The sequence below is a fragment of the Macaca mulatta genome, chromosome 2, assembly GCF_049350105.2.
Source record: "Macaca mulatta isolate MMU2019108-1 chromosome 2, T2T-MMU8v2.0, whole genome shotgun sequence".
Classification (NCBI taxonomy): Eukaryota; Metazoa; Chordata; class Mammalia; order Primates; family Cercopithecidae; genus Macaca; species Macaca mulatta.
The window spans coordinates 113,359,526-113,381,237 of NC_133407.1; the positions used below are offsets into that span (position 1 = coordinate 113,359,526).

Here is a 21,712-nt window from a genome sequence, read left to right on the forward strand (position 1 = left end):
GCCCAGAGGGAAGGCAACAGCACAGCCGCCCTGACTGCTGCCCACAGCTGGCTTAGGGGCTGGGAGAGCTCCTCACCCTCCCTGGGAGCAGCCCCCACATCCAGAAGCCAGCAAAAGTGGAGGCAAAGGTGGTACTGCCAAAAGTACACATGGCTTCATGACTGCTGAGCAGAGCTGACCTCTAGTCACACCTGCAGAGGGAATGTGAGCAGAGCTGCCCTCTTTCAGGGTTCCTATGGAACCCAGGTCCAGTGGATGGTGGGAGTGACTTTATTTATTTATTTATTTATTTTGAGACGGAGTCTCGCTCTGTCGCCCAGGCTGGAGTGCAGTGGCCGGATCTCAGCTCACTGCAAGCTCCGCCTCCCGGGTTCATGCCATTCTCCTGCCTCAGCCTCCTGAGTAGCTGGGACTACAGGCGCCCGCCACCTTGCCTGGCTAGTTTTTTGTATTTTTTAGTAGAGACGGGGTTTCACCGTGTTAGCCAGGATGGTCTCGATCTCCTGACCTCGTGATCCACCCGTCTCGGCCTCCCAAAGTGCTGGGATTACAGGCTTGAGCCACCGCGCCCGGCTGGGAGTGACTAAATTAAACAGATGACTGGGTCGAAGAGACCAGGGCAGGAGCCCATGTGAACAGAGTGACTGGAGCCACCCAAAAGATTCCTTTTCCTCTTTGAAGAGGAGGTTCCCTGGCTTGGAGGGACATGTCAGCAGGATTAATGCTTGGCTAAAGCTGCCACTGCCATGGAGCCCAGGGGTGGAGCTGACTCCTTTGGGGCCTCTGATTCTCCATGGTCCAGGGTGCAATGTCCCATGAGGGACCTGTGGCATGAGGGAGGGATCACTGGCTTCAAAGGTGATTGAATCCCATGATCTTGACCGCCTGCTGCTTCAAGCCCCTTGCCTTGCCTAATGCATCTCCAGATCCCAAATGCCCAGTGCAAGAAAGGCTACAAAAGTATGCAGGTGGTTGGTCAGGTGAGGTGGCTCACGCCTGTAATCCCAGCACTTCAGGAGGGCGAGGTGGGTGGATCACCTGAGGCCAAGTATTTGAGACCAGCCTGGCCGACATGATGAAACCCCATCTCTACTAAAACTAAAAAAAATTAGCTGGGGATGGTGGTGCACGCCTGTAATCCCAGCTACTCAGGAGGCTGAGGCAGGAGAATTATTTGAAGCCAGGAGGCAGAGGTTGCAGTGAGCCAAGTTCATGCCACTGCACTCCAGCCTGGGTGACAGAGTGAGACTCTGTTTAAAAAAAAGGCCGGCGCGGTGGCTCAAGCCTGTAATCCCAGCACTTTGGGAGGCCGAGACGGGCGGATCACGAGGTCAGGAGATCGAGACCATCCTGGCTAACACGGTGAAACCCCGTCTCTACTAAAAAATACAAAAAACTAGCCGGGCGAGGCGGCGGGCGCCTGTAGTCCCAGCTACTCGGGAGGCTGAGGCAGGAGAATGGTCTAAACCCGGGAGGCGGAGCTTGCAGTGAGCTGAGATCCGGCCACTGCACCCCAGCCTGGGCGACAGAGCAAGACTCTGTCTCAAAAAAAAAAAAAAAAAAAAAAAAAAGAGTATGCAGGTGGTTAAACCAACCTGAAAGAGAGTGGAGAGGTCAGAAGGTGAAGATGCCCCTGGCATTGGGAGTCTCTGGTACTCACTGGTCCCTCTGCTTTGGCACATGCTGAGCCTTACCAAGGAATAAGCAACTTCCCTCAGCTCCTACCACCTGAGCTCAAAATAGGAACCACCACAGGCCTGGTCCCTGAGCTCCCATAGAGCAACAATGAGACTGGGTTTGGAATGGGGCTATATCTGGAGCCCACGGGTATGACCCTAATATAGTTTGGATATTTGTCCCCACCCCAATCTCGTGTTGAATTGCAATCCCCAGTGCTGGAGGCGGGGCCTGATGGGAGGTGTTTGGGTGATGGAGGTGGATGCTTCATGGCTTGGTGCTGTCTTCATAACAGTGAGTTATTTTGAGATCTGTCATTTAAAAGTATGTGGCACCTCCCTGCTACTCTCTGTCTTTCTCTCTCTCTTCCTCCTCCTGCCACTATGTGAAGTGTCTGCTCCTGCTTTGCCTTCCGCCATGATTGTAAGCTTCCTGAGGACTACACAGAAGCAGATGCTGACACAATGCTTCCTGTATAGCCTGCAGAACTGTGAGCCAAGTAAACCTCATAAATTACCTAGTCTTAGGTATTTCTTTCTAGCAACCTAGAGTGATATAGACTCCCAGAGAGCCTTTGGGTCCCTCAGAATATTCCCTGAAAGGCTGGGGCTGAGGCCGAGACACAAGGGGAATCTTAGGCCAGATTCATGGTACCCCATCAAAGCAGGTCACTCTGCCCCATGCATGACCTCCAGGCTCCAGAGGACAGTGACACCAATGGGCAGTCAGGAAGGCATCTGCTGCCTCCTCAGTGCCAGCTCCCACCTTGGCCTGCCTCAGCCTTTATTAGCATCTGCTTGCCCCTAGCCCTACTGGGTTGAGATGGAGGGAGATGGGACAGAGAGGTACCTACTCTTCACAGCTCTTGGTGGGAAGGCTGGTCTCCCAAAGCCCTAGGAGAAACCTCCGTCCACACCATTCCACCCTGGTGGCAGGCCCAGGCCTCCCAGGGCCACTAGCAACCCTCCCCTTGCACTGGCCACCCACTGTAGCTGAGCTACTGCCCAGGCCTCCCCTAGAGGAGAGGCAGCCCAGCCTTCATAAGCCCTGGAAGCCACATGGTCCCCCAGCCCATCCAGGGACCTAGAACTAACCCTCCCTACCCTGTTCTCCCTGGTAGCCCAGTCACTGATTTGAAGCCCTAAAATAGTCCCAGCTCCTGACACCCCAGATGGGGTTGGGACTATCAGGTGGCTCTGAGAATGGAGCTCAGAGCTTAGGGGCTGCAGAAATTGAGAGTGGGGGCAGCTGTGCCACAATCCAGGGCCCCAAGTGCCTAACTGGGTCCCCTCCCTGGAGAATTCTGGCCCTGGAGGCCCTTGGCCCAGAAGCAGGCCCAAAGCCCTACATTCTGGCTGCACTTGACACTCTCTTTCTCTCCTATCTCTCTTCTCTGGGAGCCTTTCCCATGCTAAGCTCCCTTCTTGTCCAGAGACTCCCTTTCTCTCTGAGCCCCTCACGTGAACAGATAAGCCAGTGGTCCATGAGCTGTAGAAGCTCAATGGGGAAGGAATTCCTGGGCTTAAGAGGTTTGGGTGACCCTTAGAACCCCAGGATGGGGTTAAAGGGGAGAACTACAAGTTGGAGGGATGAAGGCAGTCCTTTCCAACTGGGGTGGGGATGGGCTCCAGGATACTCCACTTACCTCCCTCTCAGCCTCAGGAGACAGTGTGCACAACTGTCTCCTGCACACCCAGAGAGACAAAGGGTCAGTGGCTAAGCATGTGAGGCTACAACCTCCTCAGTGCCTGCTGAGGCACTGAGAGTCACCCAAGGTACGGCAGTAAACAGACAGACAGTCTGTCTCTGTCCCCCTTCAGCATACAGGTTCCTGATCTTTGGATCCCTGCACTCAAGCAAGAATCTCCTTTTAAGCCTTACCCACCTGTCCTCAGAGTCCTTAGGGTCCCCAGGTCTGGACTTCTCTCTGGCCTGAGGTGGCAGAGTGAGCAGCAGCTGGATGGAGAAAGCTGGGCAGCTCTGGTCCCAAGGAGACTCCCACTCTGATTAGCAGGGAGCTCTTGCTCCAAACCCAGGGTTCCATGTGTGACAGGGCACAGAGCTGTGGGCTCCGAGGGAAGGAAGTCTACCCTCTTACAGTCAGCTGGAGTCTCCTAACTGAAGGGATGGAGGCTATGGGGTTCCTGAGGGAGAAGGAACACTGTGATCCAGGTCCTGGGACAGGAACCCTGGCGCCTCAGCTACGCCCTTAGCAGTCAGTGTAGGGAGGAAGAGGAGGAGGGGGAGGTCTCCCTCTCAGAGGAGCATGCCCCTCTACGAACTGTTGTGCAGTGGCCTTTACAAGTACAAATAGCCTGGGCAGTTGGCACTTTGAAGCTGGCTCCTTGAAAGTGTGGAGCTGAGGCCTTGCTGCTGGCTCCTCTCTCTTAAGGCTACAAGTACAATCAATGCTGCAGTGTTGCAGGGACCCAAGCCTCTATGCCCCGATGGCAGGCCCCATTCCATCCCAGCTGGTGTGACGGTGGGCACTGCAGATCGAGCAGGGAGCCCTGGAGAAGTGCTAGGGCTGGGGAAAGGGGAGCAAGCAGCCTGACTCATGGAAGAAACCATCCTAGTCACTGCATGCTTGGGTACTCAGCCTACTTCCTTGGTTCCATCTAACAGTCCCCAGGGCCCTATGACCTGGATCTGAGCCTTGCTCACCCTCCCCGTTCTCTAGAGCCTTCTTGCTGATCCATATCCTTTCCAGCCTCAGGGCCTTTGCACGTGTGACTCTCTGCCAAAAACTCTCTTTCCTCAACACTGCTTCTGGTGGTTTTTCCCCAGTGATAGGGCCTCAGCAAAATGTCACCTCCTGGGAGGTTTCCCTTGCCTCTCTATTCAGCTATTTATAGCAGCCTCCTGTCATTCTTTCACACTATTTGCCACAATTTGTGTTTTAATAGTCATTTGTTCCTTTATTGGTTCAAGGGTCAGTGTTGGTGTGGTCACTGCTGAGTCCACTGTTCCCAGAAGACAGGGTCCACAGCAGGCACTCCATAAATACATGTTGCAGAAGGACTGCCCTCACTGTCTCACTCTGTGGAGTGAGGGACCTAATGGGCCCCATTTACCTATTGCCTCTGAAGATTAAAGGGCAGGAACAAGGTAGAGGGCCACTGCCCTCTGGCCTGGCATGGCTCAGAGGCAGCTTGGGGTTAGCTCAAGGCAGCTAAGCAGGTCCAGCCCAAGGACTAAGTCAAGTGGGCCGAGGAGGCTCTGAGAGTGGCCGGGGCCGGTGTGCACTCCCTGGCATGGGTGAGGACTGCTGCTGTTCTGGATGCACATTCATCTCATGTGAGGTGCTGGGGCCCAGGTTCATGTAGGTTGCTGGCAGCTGCACATAATGGTCCCCAAGCAGTGCAGACACTATCTGCTCCACTTCCCCCACTAGTACTCCGAAGGTGGGTCGTGCTGCTGGGTCCGCCTCCCAGCATTGCTGCATCACTTGGTACCTATTGGGGGAAAGGCATGTCAGGTTAAGGCAACTTCCACCCAAGGATTCTGGGCCACCCACTTGCTGTTAAACCTCTGGCAGGTCACACAGGGATGAGGATAGGTGACAGGACCTAGTACCTAGCACTGCCCAATCAGGGGCAGCTCTTCTCATGCCTATGATTGCTGTTCCAGTCCTGCCTCCCCACCCCGGCAGAGGTCCAACTACCTCAGGTGTTAAGAGCTTGGACTCCTGTGCCCTGTGCCCTGGGCTATGTGATCTTGGGCAAGTTCCTTAACTTCTCTGTGCCTCTGGGTCGTCCTCTGATCACAGAGCAGTAGGCACATAGGCTGATGCCTGTGAAGTGCTAAGCACAAGGCCCAGCTCACAAGGTACCATGGTCATCATCACAGTTCTTCCAGGAAGGAAGCCTGCGTCCAGCAAGGCAGGAATTAAAAATCCTGAAGCGGTCAGGCACAGTGGCTCATGCCTGTAATCCCAGCACTTTGGGAGGCTGAGGTGGGCAGATCACAAGGTCAGGAGTTCGAGACCAGCCTGGCCAACATAGTGAAACCTCATCTCTACTAAAAATACAAAAATTAGCTGGGCATGGTGGCACACGCCTGTAGTCCCAGCTACTCGGGAGGCTGAGGCAGGAGAATCACTTGAACATGGGAGGCAGAGGCTGTAGTGAGCCAACATTGTGCCACTGCACTCCAGCCTGGGCAACAGCAAGACTCCGTCTCAAAAAAAAAGAAAAAATCCTGAAGCAAGAGCATGTGGGGCAGCACTAGTGGCATGCTGGTCCTGAAGCAGAGGATCCCCAGGTTTACCTGCTGGGTCCTAGTGCATGCCCCATTATCTTGGGGATGTCATTCCTGCCTGAAATAATACTCTAAGTACCTTACACACAATATCTCATATAATTCTCAGGCTCTCGGAGGGTGGTACTATTGTCTCCACTTTACAGATGAGGAAATTGAGGCCCAGAGAGGAGAAGGGCTGGACTGCTGAAGTGGACCCTATGGTGTACCACCCACATCCCCCTTTCCTCTCCCAGTGGCTGGGTGTGTTGCCTGCTGATGGTTCTTGACTGAGGCTCTCTCTAAGAATTGCCCTAGGCAGAAGAGAACTGCCTCTGCCAAGCTCACATCCTCTCACCAGGGACAGCCTGTGACTAGTAACTGATTAATGCCTGGTACAAAGACCTGGCCTGTTGGTCTCAATTTCAGAAAACTCTGGTGGGTCATCCCAGTTCAAGCAGTCCCTGTGGGATGGGCTGCAGTTTCTGTGACATTTCTCTGTCCCAGTCCTTCTTCCCTTGCCCCCAACCTCTCAGTAAATCCCCATACATAAATCTCCAGCTGAGTCTATTTCCAGGAGCCCAATCTAGATACGGGTAGGCAGTGAATTAAAGAAATGAATAATAAGAGCAAACCCAAAGCAGGTAGGACTGTGAGGAAGGCTACTCGCATCCTTCCTGGAGCACAGCCTGAGACAGGAGGCGTCAACTACTTTTACCTATGTCCTGGTTCTCTCTGTTCTAACCCAGCAGACCTGGACACTGCTCAGGCACACCTGCTACATATGAAGCTGAACCTCAGAACCGAACCCACCCCGTAGGCACTGAGGACAACGCAGCTGCCGCCATCCCTCCAGGAATGGGGAATCTGAAACCACATCCAGTGAAAAAACCTGATCTGGAGATCCAGAGGGGGTTGCTGTGGGGGTTGGAATCTTTCCTCGAGATTAAATGAGAGGAAAAGGTGGAAAGCAGACCCCATTAGTGGGAGGCAGGGAGGAGGAGTGCTGGGAAAATCAAACCACTGGCCTCAACCCCAACTCTGAGCTCAGAATGCTGTTACCATGGCAACTGTGAGGTCCTCCCAGTGTCCCATCCTGCATGTGGGTGGGACCAGTTCACAGATGAGGAAACTGAGGCCCAGCGAGACTCCCTTTCCGAGTCAACCAGAAGTTCAGTCAGGAAGCCAGGCAGGAGCTCTGTCTCCTGCCTCTTCCATGTCTCTGGGGCCCAGTTCCCTCCCCACTACCACCTCCACATACTTACAGAGAATTGGGGCAATACTCAGGCTGGGGCAGGCGCCGACCCTGGGCCAGGAAGTGGGTGAGGTCAAAAGGGTCGATGTGGGGGTATGGTGGGGCACCCCGTGTCAACAGTTCCCACAGCAGCACACCAAATGACCACTGTGGAAAGGGGGAGGTAAGGGGACTCAACTCACTCCAAATTTGGGGGCAGGTGGGTCCCCCAGGGCTTCTATCTCCCAGAGTCCTTCAGCTGGAAATGGAAGACCCCACCCTCCACTGAGAGCTCATTCCTCAATACGTCACCAGTGTCTTTCCTCTGTCTCCTCCCACCACCTCATCCTGCCCAGAGTTGGGGCTGGGCAGGCCCTGGATTATCTGTGAGGAGCCAGTGAGTTCCCAGCCTCCTCTTGCCCTGGCAGGTGTCAGATTCCATCTTACATCTGCCCAAGAGGTGGGCAGAAGGGCTTTGGGAGTCATCTACCCCGGGGACTCCCTGGGCTCAGATTATCCAGAGCTGAATGGGTGAGGCCCAGTGTTCTCGGGTGCCAAAGCCATGTGGACTATAGGGCAGATGGGGCCTCACCACATCAGACTTGGTGGTAAATCTATAGGTCTGCAGGCTCTCCAGCGCCATCCACTTCACAGGTAGGCGAGCGTGGCGATGCTGTCGAACACTATAGTATTCCTTGTCCAGGATGTCACGGGCCAAACCAAAGTCAGCCACTTTGACAGTGAATGACTCGTCCAGCCTTGGGGGTAGGGAGAGGATTACACTTAGGACTGGCCCTTACCAGGCCCTGAACCCACCTGTTCTAGGCCCTTACAGAATTTCTTTTTTTTTTTTTTTTTGAGATGGAGTCTCGCTCTGTCTCCCAGACTGGAGTGCAATGGCGCGATCTCTGCTCACTGCAAGCTCTTCCTCCCGGGTTCATGCCATTCTTCTGCCTCAGCCTCCCGAGTAGCTGGGACTACAGGCGCCCACCACCACACCCGGCTAATTTTTTTGTATTTTTAGTAGAGACAGGGTTTCACCATGTTAGCCAGGATGGTCTCGATCTCCTGACCTCGTGATCCACCCGCCTCGGCCTCCCAAAGTGCTGGGATTACAGATGTGAGCCACGGTACCCGCCCACAGAATTTCAAAGCCACAGTGTCCAGTCCAAGTCTGTACTGGGCAGACAAAAAAAGTAAGGTGCAGAGAGAGGAGGACAAGGCTGGAGTGGGCCCTTCCCTGAGGCGGCCTTAAGCACCGCACACCCTCATGCCCTGTGCCTTTGCTTCACCCCAGCTACTCTGGACTCTCACATGCAGTTTCGCGCAGCCAGGTCCCTGTGCACAAACTTCTGCTCTGCGAGGTACTCCATGCCATGGGCTACCTGCAGGCCAAAGCTGATGAGGTCCTTCACGGTGGGGTTCTGGGGGCACAGGTGGGTTGGTGGGCAAGGGGACAGCAGCTCCTTCTCCAGCTGCTGCCCAGCCCCCAACCCAGAGCCAGCTGAGCACTGACCCGCTGAGGTGAGCGGATGAACTGGAGCAGGTCACCGTGGCACATATAGGGCAGCAGCACATGGGGCAGGCCCTCGGGTGGCAACATGATACCAATGAGAGCCAGCACATTCGGGTGGTTCAGGCCACGCATGAGCAGCCCCTCTCGAAGGAAGGCCTCCACCTGCTGCATCTCTGTGATGCCTACAGAGCAGTGCAAGTCAGGCACAGGGCAGGGCATCCCTTTACAAGGCTCACATGGGGAAATGGGAAATAAAGGTCTCCTGCTCAGGGTCAGTGAGTAAGGTGGGAACACAGAGAAAAATAATCCTCCCAGCCTGAGGCCCCTCCCTCTGCCCTCCCATCTTCTGCTCCACTCACGACTTAGTGACTTGATGGCACATTGGATTCGATTCTGGGCCTGGTCTATGTATTCTCCATGGTAGACAACTCCAAAGTGGCCTGGTGGGAAGTAGATAATGAGTCGATGAGAGGGGCTCCAGGGCCCAAGGTTCATACCACACATTCTCATTGGCAACCAGACCTCAGAGCACTAAACTGGCCAATCTCACATTTTATTTTTAATTTTTATTTATTTATTTATTTATTTATTTATTTATTATTTTTTTTTGAGACGGAGTCTTGCTCTGTAGCCCGGGCTGGAGTGCAGTGGCCGGATCTCAGCTCACTGCAAGCTCCGCCTCCCGGGTTTACGCCATTCTCCTGCCTCAGCCTCCGGAGTAGCTGGGACTACAGGCGCCCGCCACCTCGCCCGGCTAGTTTTTTGTATTTTTAGTAGAGACGGGGTTTCACCGTGTTAGCCAGGATGGTCTCGATCTCCTGACCTCGTGATCCGCCCGTCTCGGCCTCCTAAAGTGCTGGGATTACAGGCTTGAGCCACCGCGCCCGGCCTTATTTATTTTTTAGATCGAGTCTTACTCTGTTGCCCAGACTGGAGTGCAGTGGTGCGATCTCAACTCATTGTAACCTCTGCCTCCTAGGTTCAAGTGATTCTCCTGCCTCAGCCTCCTGAGTAGCTGGGATTACAGGCACCCACCACTAAGCCCAGCTAATTTTTTGTATTTTTAGTACAGACTGGGTGTCACCATGTTGGCCAGACTGGTCTCAAACTCCTGACTTTGTGATTCACCCACCTTGGCCTCCCAAAGGTGAGGGTTGGGATTACAGGTGTAAGCCACCATACCTGGCCCAATCTGACATTTTAAAAAAGCAGCAGGGCTGGGCGTGGTGGCTCATGCCTATAATCCCAGTACTTTGGGAGGCCAAGGTGGGTGGATCACGAGGTCAGGAGTTTGAGACCAGCCTGGCCAATATGGTGAAACCCCATCTCTAGTCCCAGCTGCTTGGGAGCCTGAGGCAGGAGAACAGCTTGAACCCGGGAGGCAGAGGTTGCAGTGAGCCAAGATCGTGTCACTGCACTCCAGACTGAGAGACAGGGTGAGACTCCATCGCCCCCCCCAAAAAAAAAGCAGCAGAAGCAAAGCGCAGTGTGCCTATAATCCCAGTTACTCAGGAGGCTGAGGCAGGAGAATCGCGTAAGCCCAGGAGTCCAAAGCCAGCCTGGGTAACACAGTGAGATGCTGTCTTTAAAAAAAAAATTTTTTTTTTTTTTTTTTTTTTTTTGAGACGGAGTCTCGCTCTGTCGCCCAGGCTGGAGTGCAGTGGCGCGATCTCGGCTCACTGCAAGCTCCGCCTCCCGGGTTCACGCCATTCTCCTGCCTCAGCCTCCCAAGTAGCTGGGACTACAGGCGCCCACAACCGCGCCCGGCTAATTTTTTGTATTTTTTTTTTTAGTAGAGACGGGGTTTCACCGTGGTCTCGATCTCCTGACCTTGTGATCCGCCCGCCTTGGCCTCCCAAAGTGCTGGGATTACAGGCGTGAGCCACCGCGCCCGGCCAGGCATAAGCCTTTTTAAAAAAATTTTTTTTTGGCCGGGCGCGGTGGCTCACGCCTGTAATCCCAGCACTTTGGGAGGCCGAGGCGGGCGGATCACAAGGTCAGGAGATCGAGACCACGGTGAAACCCCGTCTCTACTAAAAATACAAAAAATTAGCCGGGCGCGGTTGTGGGCGCCTGTAGTCCCAGCTACTCGGGAGGCTGAGGCAGGAGAATGGCGTGAACCCGGGAGGCGGAGCTTGCAGTGAGCCGAGATCGCGCCACTGCACTCCAGCCTGGGCGACAGAGCGAGACTCCGTCTCAAAAAAAAAAAAAAAAGGCTTATGCCTATAATCTTAACACTTTGGGAGACTGGGGTGGGAGGATCAGCTGAGGTCAGGGGTTCAAGACCAGTCTGGCCAACATGGTGAAACCCTGTCTCTAGTAAAACTACAAAAGTTAGACAGGTGTGGTGGCAGTGGCAGGCCCCTGTAATCCCAGCTACTCAGGAGGCGGAGGCAGGAGAAACGCTTGAATCTAGGAGGAAGAAGTTGCAGTGAGTCGAGATCGCACCACTGCACTCCAGCCTGGGCAACAGAGCGAGACTGTCTCAAAATAATAATAACTAAAAACTAAAAAAAAATAAAGCAGGGCCGGGTGCGATGGCTCACGCCTGTAATCCCAGCGCTTCGGGAGGCCAAGGCAGGTGGATTACCTGAGGTTGGGAGTTTGAGACCAGCCTGGCCAACATGATGAAACTCCATCTCTACTAAAAATACAAAAATTAGATGGGCATGGTGGCGCATGTCTGTAATCCCAGCTACTCAGGAGGCTGAGGCAGGAGAATCACTTGAATCTGGGAGGCAGAGGTTGCAATGAGCCGAGATCACACCACTGCACTCTGGCCTGGATGACAGGCGAGGCTCTGTCTCAAAAATAAATAAATAAATAGGCCAAGTGCGGTGGCTCACGCCTATAATCCCAGCACTTTGGGAGGTCGAGGTGGGCGGATCACTTGAGGTTAGGAGTTCGAGACCAACCTGGCCAACATGGTGAAACCTCGTCTCTACCAAAAATACAAAAGTACAAAAAAAAAAAAAAAAAATTAGCTGGGTGTGCTGGCATGCATCTATAGTCCCAGCTACTCAGGAGGTTGAGGCAGAAGAATGGCGTGAACCTGGGAGGCAGAGCTTGCAGCGAGCCGAGATAGCGCCACTGCACTCCAGTGTGGGCAAAAGAGCGAGACTCCGTCTCAAAAAAAAAAAAGAAAAAGGAAAATAAAATAGTCTGGGGTGGTGGCTCATGCCTGTAATCCCAGCACTTTGGGAGGCTGAGGCGGGCAGATCACCTGAGGTCAGGAGTTCGAGACCAGCCTGGCCAACATGGTGAAATCCTGTCTCTACCAAAAATACCAAAAATTAGCCAGGTGTTGTGGCAGGTACCTGTAATCTCAGCTACTCAGGATGCTGAGACAGGAGAATTGCTTGAACCTAGGAGGTGGAGGTTGCAGTGAGCCGAGATCATGCCATTGCACTCCAGCCTGGGCAATAAGAGTGAAATTCTGTCTCATAATAATAATAATAATAAAATAGAATAAAAATAAAACTAAAATAAAATAAATATAATAAAACAGGCTGGGTTTGGTGGCTCATGCCTGTAATCCCAGCACTTTGGGAAGTTTAGGCAGGCAGATTGCTTGAGTCCAGGAGTTCGTGGCCAGCCTGGACAACGCGATTTGAGGCCCATCTCTACAAAAGACAAACAAAAAATTAGCCAGGCATGGTGGTGCATGCTTGTAGTCCCAGCTACTCAGGAGACTGAGGGAGGAGGATCACCTGAGCCTGGGGAGGTCGAGGCTGCAGTGAGCCATGATTGTGTCATTGCACTCCAGCCTGCGTAACAGAGTGAGACCCTGTCTCAAAAACAAAACCATAAATAAAACCAAAAATAAACAGCAGCCACATGATGGCAGAGGCTATAACCCTCCTGTGCCTGATTGATCCACACCAGAACCCACTGAAGACAGAACTTTTCTCATCCATTTTACAGATGAGCAAATGGAGGCTCAGAGAGGTTAAGTGGTATAACCAAGGTCACACAGGTTGGTGAGAAGGTTAGAGCAGAATCTGGTCCAACTGTCCCTTTAGCCTATGTCTTTTTTTTTTTTTTTTTGGAGACGGAGTCTCGCTCTGTTGCCCAGGCTGGAGTGCAGTGGCGCAATCTTGGCTCACTGCAAGCTCCGCTTCCCGGGTTCACGCTATTCTCCTGCCTCAGCCTCCCGAGTAGCTGGGACTACAGGTGCCTGTCACCATGGCCAGCTAATTTTTTTTGTATTTTTAGTAGAGACTGGGTTTCACCGTGTTAGCCAGGACGGTCTCGATCTCCTGACCTCGTGATCTGCCGGCCTTGGCCTCCCAGAGTGCTGGGATTACAGGCATGAGCCACCGTGCCTGGTCTAGCCTATGTCATCTTGAGACTCCATCTCTGCCCCCAGCCCCACCTGGCCCCCACACCTTTGCCAATGACTCGGTCACTGTGGGTGACCACCCGCTCATGGGGAATCAGCACATCCTTGACCTCAGCCAACAGCGCAGAGTCCAGGTCCCTTAGCTGGATGGACTCTTTCCGCAGCAGTGGAACACAGGATTCATCTTCACTATTGGAGAAGGATGCTCCATGGACACAAGTGGAATCTAGACCATCAGTGGCAGGGCGTGCTGTGGGGAGAGGGAGTGAGGAGCTTGTAGGGAGAGGGGGTGGCTTTAGCTTCTCGTGCCTCCACTATCTTACCAAGGCCACTTCTGTAGTCAGAGCCCGAGTAGAGAATAGGCAGGGGTGTGGCTCCAGTAGTCTGGTCCAGGGATGCCAGGTCATCCAGGTTGGGAGGAAGAACTGTGGAAAGAGAATCCCTGGTGGCCTGGCTTTCCAAGCTCCCAGGGGCCAACCCCTCTGGGGAGGACTTAGATCCCTAAGTCCTGGGCAGAGAGAGGATGTAGGGACTTGAAGATGCCATTGATTGGGGGTAGGGGCTGAATAAAGGTAGGAGCAGAGAACTCACCTAGCTGCTTCCTCTGCCACCAGTAGCTGAAGACCAGTGCAGTGGCCAATGCGGCCACAAGCAGCAGCAAAGGCAGCAGGATACCAAGGAGCGTGCTCTGTGGGACCCCATCTGGCCCTGGCCACACCACTCTACCCAGGATGCGACATTCACCATCCACGCAGACCTGGGAGCAGGTGGCAACTCAGGCCCAGCCTGCAGGCCCTCTGCCCGTGTTTCCCAGGGAGGTCCAGCTGGGCTGCCTACCTGCAGTGGGGCACCATCCTTGCCAAGCTGCAGGGATGGGGGCAGGGGGCAGACAACCATGTCCCCCCGGAACTCGTGCTGGCAGCTCTCACCACCCACGGTCACGTTGACACCCACGCAGTCAGTCACAGCACCCAGCCCAATATACTGCAGAGAGGGTCATGAGGACCAGCCAGTAGGCTGGCCCCTACTTTCAGATCCCCAACTGTCCCTGCCCCTATCCCTTACACTTACCTCAAACTTAATGGCATGCTCCTCAGGCTTCAGTGGAATTAGGTTGGCACTGGGTGGATGGGGTGGGGTTAGGAAGCGAAAGCCAGGCAGTGTAAAGCCAGCAGCTCCATCCCCCCAGGCACTCAGATTTCCTGCCACCCATCCCTGGGGGTCTTGGACCACATATTCAGGCAGGCGGCACAACTGCTGCTCTGGAAGCTGCCTCTCACACTGCTGGGACAAATAGGTGATTAGCCAGGAACCCCACCTGTGATTGCTCCTCTCCTCAGCCCAGCACAAGGTTGGGCTGCAGCTCAGGGAACTCATCCAGCCTTCCTCCCTCCTGGCCAGCACTCACTCACCCTGCTCTCCACTGCCCTGAGCCCGTCATGGAATGACAGCACTAAGTGCCATGCTGAAGTTAGATGCTGGCCACAGATGGTGATGTGGGAGTTGCTGTGGAAGAGGGCAGGGTGGTAGGCTTTGGGTGTTCTCCAAGGCTGGCTCTCTCATTCCCCAGAGGCCAGAGTGGGCAAAGAGGTGGCGCTTACCTGTAGCCACAGTTGGGGCTGATGCTTAGCACGACAGGGTCTTCTCTGTAGTGGAAGGTCCAGGAACCAGGTACCTGGGCACCCCCCACCTGCAGGCTAAGGGGGACACTGGCCACCATGGCCCCAGGGGGTGTGGCACATAAAAGCTGCCCCTCACTGACCCTGCAGGAACAAGAGATTGGGCTCAGGGTTACCCCCTTTGTAATGGCTGGGCCCACTTCCTCCAGGGGCCTGTTGCCCTCTCCCAGTTTGTCTGTTATCTCTCCCACCTGCCCCACTCCATGGTCTGTCTGAAGATAAGGTGGTCCCAGGAAGACATTCCAAGAGGGTAAGGAGGGAACAAGTTCCCCACAGCCTTGGCTGGAGCCACTGGACTCTGTGATGGGCTCTCTTGCCTCTGGGCTGAAGAGGGCAGTAGTCTTTTCTTCCTGGACCTGCTCTCCACACCACACTGACCATGTAACGAGCACTCTTCCCTCCATCCTGACAGAGTCCAGGTCTCCACCTGGATAGAACCCTGTGGCCTCCCATGCCTGCCTGGTGGTACTTACCGTGCTAGCAGACACTCAGTCCCATTGACCAGCACAGCCCGGCTGGTGCCTACAGACAGACTCTGGCCTTCAAGAGTGAGACAGGTGCCTCCTGCCCGTGGGCCAAAGAGGGGTTGCACTGCTATCAGCACTGGCTCCTAAAAGGATATAGAGGTGGCTTAGGTGGAATAGGTCTTCCACTCCAAGCCCCTCCCTTCCCGTACCACGCACTGGCCAAGGGCACAGACAGGGCAAGGTGACCTCACCATGAAAAAGAAGCCTCTCAGCATGGAGGTGCCGTCTACCCGGAAGTGCTTGCCCGGTGGCATGTTAGTCACGGTGAGGCTGACGTTGGTAGGCCCCACTGCTTGGGTGCCCAAGGGCTCCAGTTCACACTCAAACTCCTCTACAAAGTCTTTCCGGGGCACTGGTCTGGGGCACCAGGGGGAACCCCTGAGGTCAGCCAGGAATTATACAGGCCTAGCTGCATGTCTGCCACAAGCCACAGGGCTCCTCTGAGCCAGAGAATGGCGTTTCTCCACCCATGCCTCCCTCCAGGGAAGGAAGGTTCCGGCGGGGCAGAGATTAACCTTGGCTGGTCCATGAGTGAACAGACAGGAAGGGCACATGAAAACTCAAAAAGGGACAGAGACATCTCCCGAGACACAAAACAGTCAGAACCACCGCAGCTGCCCCCATCTCCCCTTGCCTCTGATAAGCAGAGAACAGGGTCTCATGGGGAAGGGGCTGCTTGGTTGCTCCCTTCAGGGAAAGTGAGGGGAGGGACCAGATTGTACCTGAGTTTTGAGCTGTCCTTGGGCAGTGGCTGGCAGGGACTTTGGCCCACCGTGATCTGATGGGTTCCCTCAGGCACCAGACCAGAAGGGTGCAGGTAGAAGTTGGAGCCACACAGGGTCAGCCTTGTACTGCCCCTTAAAGGTCCACTGTGGGGGTGGAACTGAAATGGGGAAAACAGCCTGAGTCCTCATGTGGGGTTGGGCTCTCTCAGCCCCACCTGCTTCCCCAAAGTCTCCTGCCATACCCCTTGCCTGCCCCATGCTCCAGCCATTTGGAGTCACTTGCTAGTCCTCATTCAAGCACTTTCCTGCCTCCAAGTCTTTGCATGTGTCATCCCCTCTGACAAGAATGCCCTCCTTGTAGATATGAAGGACACTCCCAGACCTGAGAAAGATTGTGATCAAGACTTGCTGACCACCACCCCAGGCCCAGCCTGTCCCACTCTTACCTGTGCCCTGCCAGGGAAGCCATACCTCAGTAAGCTTAGGCGGACAGTGGTCCTGTTGCCAGGAGCCAGGACACTCCTTCTGCCGGCCACACATGTTCCCACACCAGCCACAGCCCATGAAACGCTGTGCCCTTAGGCAACGCCCACAGGTGAGGAAGTGGCGGCAGCCAGGGCCTTGGATAGGCACCTGGAAAACCTGGGGGTAGAAGACAGGTGACTAGGGGCACCTGGAGGGGGAGATTGGGCCCTATAGACCCTCCTGGTACACTGTAGGCTAGGGTGGTAAGGCCTGCATATCAATGCCTCCCTGGATTGGATGGACAGTCTGTGATCCCACAACCCTGGCCCCAGGCCCTGCCCCTGCCCACCTCACCTGCTCCCCAGAGGCGAAGAATAGGTGGTCCCCAAGGCGACTGACATCCCGCTGCACGGGCTGCCCACTGTCACCCAGTGAGAAGTTGGACACATACAGCAAGTAGTTGAGTGACCTGGCCAGCTCCACCTAGGACAGGTTAGATGTGAGCAAAATGGGGATGGAGACAAAGACCCAGGGCCAGGGGGCTGTGGGGATGAGGACCCACCTGCAGGATACGCCCATCCGCTGTGCCCATGTGTGCCACTGTGACGTTGTCAAGGCGTGTCACATACAGTGCAGTGACCTCTACTGTTCCCAACAGCCCATTGAATAGGTCCACACGTGAGAAGCTGCTACTGACCAGCAAAGGGAAGTGGCGGCAGCTGGTGTTGGGGCTGGGGGCCTCCAGGCCAGGCTGGGAAAAGTCAGGTAAGGGAATGAGTCAGGGTTCAGCCCTGTGCCCCGACCCTTTGGGGCCTTTGTCAGTGGCCACAGCAGCCCAACACTCTCACCCCTCACCTGGCCTGACTGGAGAAGGCCCTGGGCCTGCCAGTTACCATCTCGCATTGCCCCCACAGGGCTCTCAGTGTAGCAAGGGCAGGCAGAAGGTCCAGGCTGGAAGGCCCGCTCCCCATTCTCCCTGCCCCACCTTGCCATGTCCATCCTGATGGTGAGTTACCCCCATTCCATCCTCACAACCACCCCGTATATCTTTTTTTTTTTTTTTTTGAGACAGTGTCTCACATTGTTGCCGGGGCTGGAGTGCAGTGGCATGATCTTGGCTCACTGCAACCTCCACCTCCCGGGTTCAAGTGATTCTCCTGCCTCAGCCTCCGGAGTAGCTGGGATTACAGGTGCTCGCCACCACCCCTGGCTAATTTTTTATATTTTTAGTAGAGATGGGGTTTCACGATGTTGGCCAGGCTGGTCTCGAACTCCTGACCTTGTGATCTGCCCACTTTGGCTTCCCAGAGTGCTGGAATTACAGGCATGAGCCACTGTGGCTGGCCCACCCCATACATCTTACAGATGAGGAAACAGGCTCAAGAGGTTTGGTCTCTTGTCCAAGGCATCATAAATGCTCAAGAGGGGAACCAAGTTGGAAGTCTCAGCTCCACAAGAGTCTTCTCCTGCCCCCTGCTGGCTCTTCTCTGCTTCTCTGTGTGCACTTCAGCAAACCCTGTCTCCTCTGGGCTTCGGTTTCCCCACTTGCATTAATTGGCCAGCACAAGGTTGGGAACATGGTCCTTCTCCCTAGACTCCAAAGGTCTTCCTGTACCCTTGGCTGCTTCCTATACCCCCCTTTAGGGTACAAAAGGGATAAACCAAACCCCTACAGCCTGGGTGCCAGAACTAAGTTCTGGAAGCTAAGGGGTACTAACCTCTCCCCTGCTCTTAGCAAGGGGGTGTTTTGGGGGCTGCAGTCATGCCCCAGGGCAGACTGTGGAAGCTCTGGGAAACCAGGACACCAGGGTATGAACTCACGGTGTTGGAGCTGAGTGTGAGGTGCAGACGGGGCTCAGTAGCCAGCCCTAGGTGCTCAGGACTCTCCCTCACCAGCCCTGAGGGCACTCCTTGAAGCAGGAGCCTCTGAAGTCTCCATCAGACCACAGAGACTTAACCCAGTCCTGAGATCTCAGCACTGATTAGCAGCCCTGGAGGCAAAAGTAGATGTGGAGCTGAGCCTTGAAACCCCATACACCCTGCGCCTACAGCTTGGGTGGGGGGGACTGGGATTTTGTCCTCACTTGAGGCAGGAAATCGGCTTGGCTTGGCCCGAGCCGGAAGCCTGCCAGGTGTTTCCAGCATGACTCAGGGACAGGTGGGGCTCTGACGGGGGAATAGAGCCCTACCTTAGCCAGGCCCACACCCTAGCCTGCTTGTCTCTAGGCCCCAGGACCTTAGCTCTAGGTTCCCAGGCTTAGGTAGGGGCTCCAGGCTCCTGAAAACACATAAGTGTCCAATGTCCTATGGAGGACAGGCACCAGCTCTGAGTCCCTCAGGCCTCCTGAGGCCAACCACTATGTGGGTGCTGCCCCAGTGGCTGCATGCCCACAGTTGCTAGGCAAACACTGTACAGGGTGATTCACACACCTCCTGGGGGCCTGGCCAGCCTGTGGGCAGGGACCAAGATTAGTCCTCCTGGAGCCTGGCACTGCCCAGCCGTGCTGGGTGTCTTCTGACCCACTGACCACTAGCCAAGCTGGGGAGAGGTTCTGACTCCCCACTGGGAAGGAGAAGGGGCCAGGCAGGCCTGCCCAGGCCCAGACAAGGAGTCCCCAACCCTAAAGCCTCTCAACCCAGATGTACTCAGCAGAGGGAGGGAGGCTAAAGACCCCCAACCTCACATTGGGTGTAAGTTCTCCTCCCATCTCCGAGGCATCAATAGGAGTGGAAAGGAGTCTGTCGAGAATGTCACAGCAGGCCCAGGGCCACAGGATGATGGCTAGAGAATATGAGAGCAGTAGCTGTGGGTCCCATTCCTTGGTCCAATCTTATTGCTGTTGCCTACACGATGGCTGGAGAGAGCCTAGATAGAGTCTGTTGGAAGGAGCCCCCAGTTCAGCACGGGCTTTGAGACTTCCTGCCTGGGGCAGGGCTCCAAATATGGTTTAAAAAAAAAAAAAAAAAGTCTGGGATGGACCAATTCCAACAAGCCCTTCCTAGGCCTTCCCCAGATGTTTATAGTAGCTTGCACAAGACTAGAGTGAGGCTCCCGGAACCTTCTAGAACCAAGCTGCCATCCCATGAGTGCTGGGTACTCCCCCCAATCACCCCCAATCATGTCAAACAGGTTAGTGAAGCCCAGCACATGCAGGCTCCCTAACAAGCTGCCAACTTCCAAGGCCCAGGAGGCTCCCTGGAACGTGGTGGCTGGCAGAAGGATGGGGGTGGGTGTGGAGGAAGGGGAGATTCTCTGACAACTCTTGTCCCACCCTCTTTGGAAAGCAGAGCAAAACAAGGGAAAGTGAAACTGTTGGCAAGCAGCTGTGAGTCTGTGAATCTGTGAGCATCTCCCTGTGTATTTGTGTGTGGTGGTGGTGGTGGTGGTGGGCGAGGGGGGCGCTATTTTTTTGCGTGTGTCCCTGAGGATATGGATGGTGGACAAGTAGGAGGGAATGCCCATCATTCTACCCAGCATTCAGGAGCTATGCTAACAGAGACACGGTTATGTAACCCCATCCTCACATAGCCAGGGAAACTAAAAAACCAGAGGCCATGATGGGCAGATAGGAGAAAGGGCAAAATGAGGTAGTCACAAGGGCCAGCCTGGCTGGGAGCCGAGCCTCCAGTGTAGCCTTTGTCTGGCTGCTTTCTCACACCACCCCAGCACTTAGGAACTGGGTGAGAGAGAATGCTTCTTTCCACCTGTCCTCCCCCTCCCAGATCCCCTCAGTGATGGAAGGGAAGCAGCCTGTGTTCAGCCACGTGCATGCAGCTCACAAGTAAGGGCCCCTTCTTTCAGCTCACCGGGTTGGGGCAAAAACTGGGTGACTGGAAGAAGTCGAGGCCTCGCCGGAGGCCTGGATGGACTGGGGATTCACAACAGCGCTCCACACCTTCATCAATTAATGTGTCCAGCAGGTCAATGGGGAAGGCACAGACGACAGAGTTGGGGCCCACGCCAGGGCCACTATCCTTGCCAGCCACAAAGACCCCAAATAGCACTTCCTGGCCCTCAGCAATGCTCAGCTCAGTGGCAAGTTGAGCACCCACTGGAGCAGAGTGGGCCACCCGCAGCACAGGGTAGGGCTGTCCGCCCTCTGGGGCCCCCCGGCGCCTGCGTTTTGGAGCAAATCTGCAGTCGAGGACCAGCTCCCGATAGTCACCCAACTCTGGCTCAGTGGCGCTAAGTCGTGCCAGGCGTGTGTGCAGGGCACCAGGAGCATCAGTCACGCTGGCCGGCTGTACAGTCAGGAAGTAGACGAAGGCTCCCGTATGGAAGCTGTGCACGTATTCAATACTGTAGGAGACAAGATGCTTGGGCAGCACTGACAACGCCACAAAGCCCGGTGCAAATCCCGAGGCGTCGGCCTTGAGACGCCTGATAGACACTGAGCGTGGGCTGAAGCTGGCAGCCACGGCTGCGTCCAGTGAGGATGCCACGTAGAAATAGGAGGCCTGGCCTTGCTCAACCACAGTCACACGGGTGCCCAATGGGCTGGCCACACAGTCGGGGCAGTCATCGGGCCGGTTATGGTGGGCTGAGAAGAGGCAGGCTGGCGCTGCCAGATGCACGGCTGTCCCTTGGGGATCTAGGTCATGCAGGAAGCAGCGGCCCTGCAGGCTGGAGCCACAACTGACCAGGGCAGGCAGCGCGGGCTCCAGCACCAGCACCTTTGTGTCTGTGTCACCGGAAGGGCCGTGGGGGCCTGGGCCACAGGCTGCACACGTCTGGCAGCCAGGGTCCCCAGCAGGGCCCGTGGCCAGGCTCTGGACAGACTTCAGGTCAGGCCCAAGCACGTGCAGGCGATTGCGTATGGCTACAAACACAGCACTCTCATTTTTGTCGCCCTGGTAGGTCACCATGGTCTGCACCAGGCCTCCGGCGGAGAAGCTGGGCACCATGTACTTCACGTTAAAGTCTCGAGAGGCCGCGTAGGGGGTGCGCGGGCACTGCCATTCCTTGGCCGCCGCGGGCTTGGCAGGCAACAGCAGCAGCAGTAAGAAGGACTGAGGCAGCGGAGGGAGGAGCTCCATCGAGGCGAGCTGGGACCCTAGGGGATCCCTACGGGCCTGGGCCTGGGCCCGGGCCTGGACCCGGACCTGGTTGGGGGCCCGACTCAAGGTCTGGACTGGGCCAACTTTAAGCGGCGGTCCCGACAGCCCCAAGATAGCGGACCCCCGTCCCAGGTTCCTGTGAAACCCAAATCCCTTCCCGGCCCTCGGGTCTGGGCACCTGACGCCCGCGGACGCACGGACAGCAACGCCCCAGCCGCCTCACCTGCCGCCCCAGCAGCCGCTGCACACT

At 55.4% G+C, this 21,712-nt stretch overlaps 1 protein-coding gene across 21 annotated transcripts; it reads right to left on the bottom strand.

The window, feature by feature from the left end:
• Positions 1 to 4,568: 4,568 nt before the first annotated feature.
• On the bottom strand, positions 4,569 to 21,712 carry MST1R (macrophage stimulating 1 receptor). 21 transcript variants are annotated; one of them, XM_077992621.1, is made up of 20 exons: positions 20,212 to 21,712; positions 16,967 to 17,155; positions 16,759 to 16,887; positions 16,411 to 16,581; positions 15,937 to 16,097; positions 15,406 to 15,571; positions 15,161 to 15,297; positions 14,610 to 14,771; positions 14,421 to 14,514; positions 14,080 to 14,289; positions 13,846 to 13,992; positions 13,600 to 13,765; positions 13,332 to 13,433; positions 13,055 to 13,234; positions 9,026 to 9,106; positions 8,667 to 8,848; positions 8,465 to 8,574; positions 7,743 to 7,908; positions 7,182 to 7,318; positions 4,569 to 5,132 (listed from the first exon to the last, which is right to left on the bottom strand). In XM_077992621.1, the coding sequence occupies exons 1-20, from the start codon at positions 21,439 to 21,441 to the stop codon at positions 4,877 to 4,879; spliced, it is 4,176 nt and encodes a 1,391-aa protein (XP_077848747.1). In that variant the 5' UTR covers positions 21,442 to 21,712; the 3' UTR covers positions 4,569 to 4,876. The 21 variants fall into 21 exon arrangements, with proteins under 21 accessions (XP_077848747.1, XP_014986380.3, XP_077848746.1 ...); XM_015130894.3 differs by having other exon boundaries at positions 13,055 to 13,258; XM_077992620.1 differs by having other exon boundaries at positions 14,080 to 14,292.

Excerpts from the sequence above, each read along its gene's own strand:
- MST1R (XM_015130893.3), bottom strand. The coding sequence starts at position 21,441 with ATGGAGCTCCTCCCTCCGCTGCCTCAGTCCTTCTTACTGCTGCTGCTG. Across the intron at positions 15,593-15,936 it reads AAGGACAGCTCAAAACTCAG|GGGTTCCCCCTGGTGCCCCA; the intron begins GTACAATCTGGT and ends GGCTGACCTCAG. Across the intron at positions 5,133-7,181 it reads GAGTATTGCCCCAATTCTCT|GTACCAAGTGATGCAGCAAT; the intron begins GTAAGTATGTGG and ends TTCCCCCAATAG.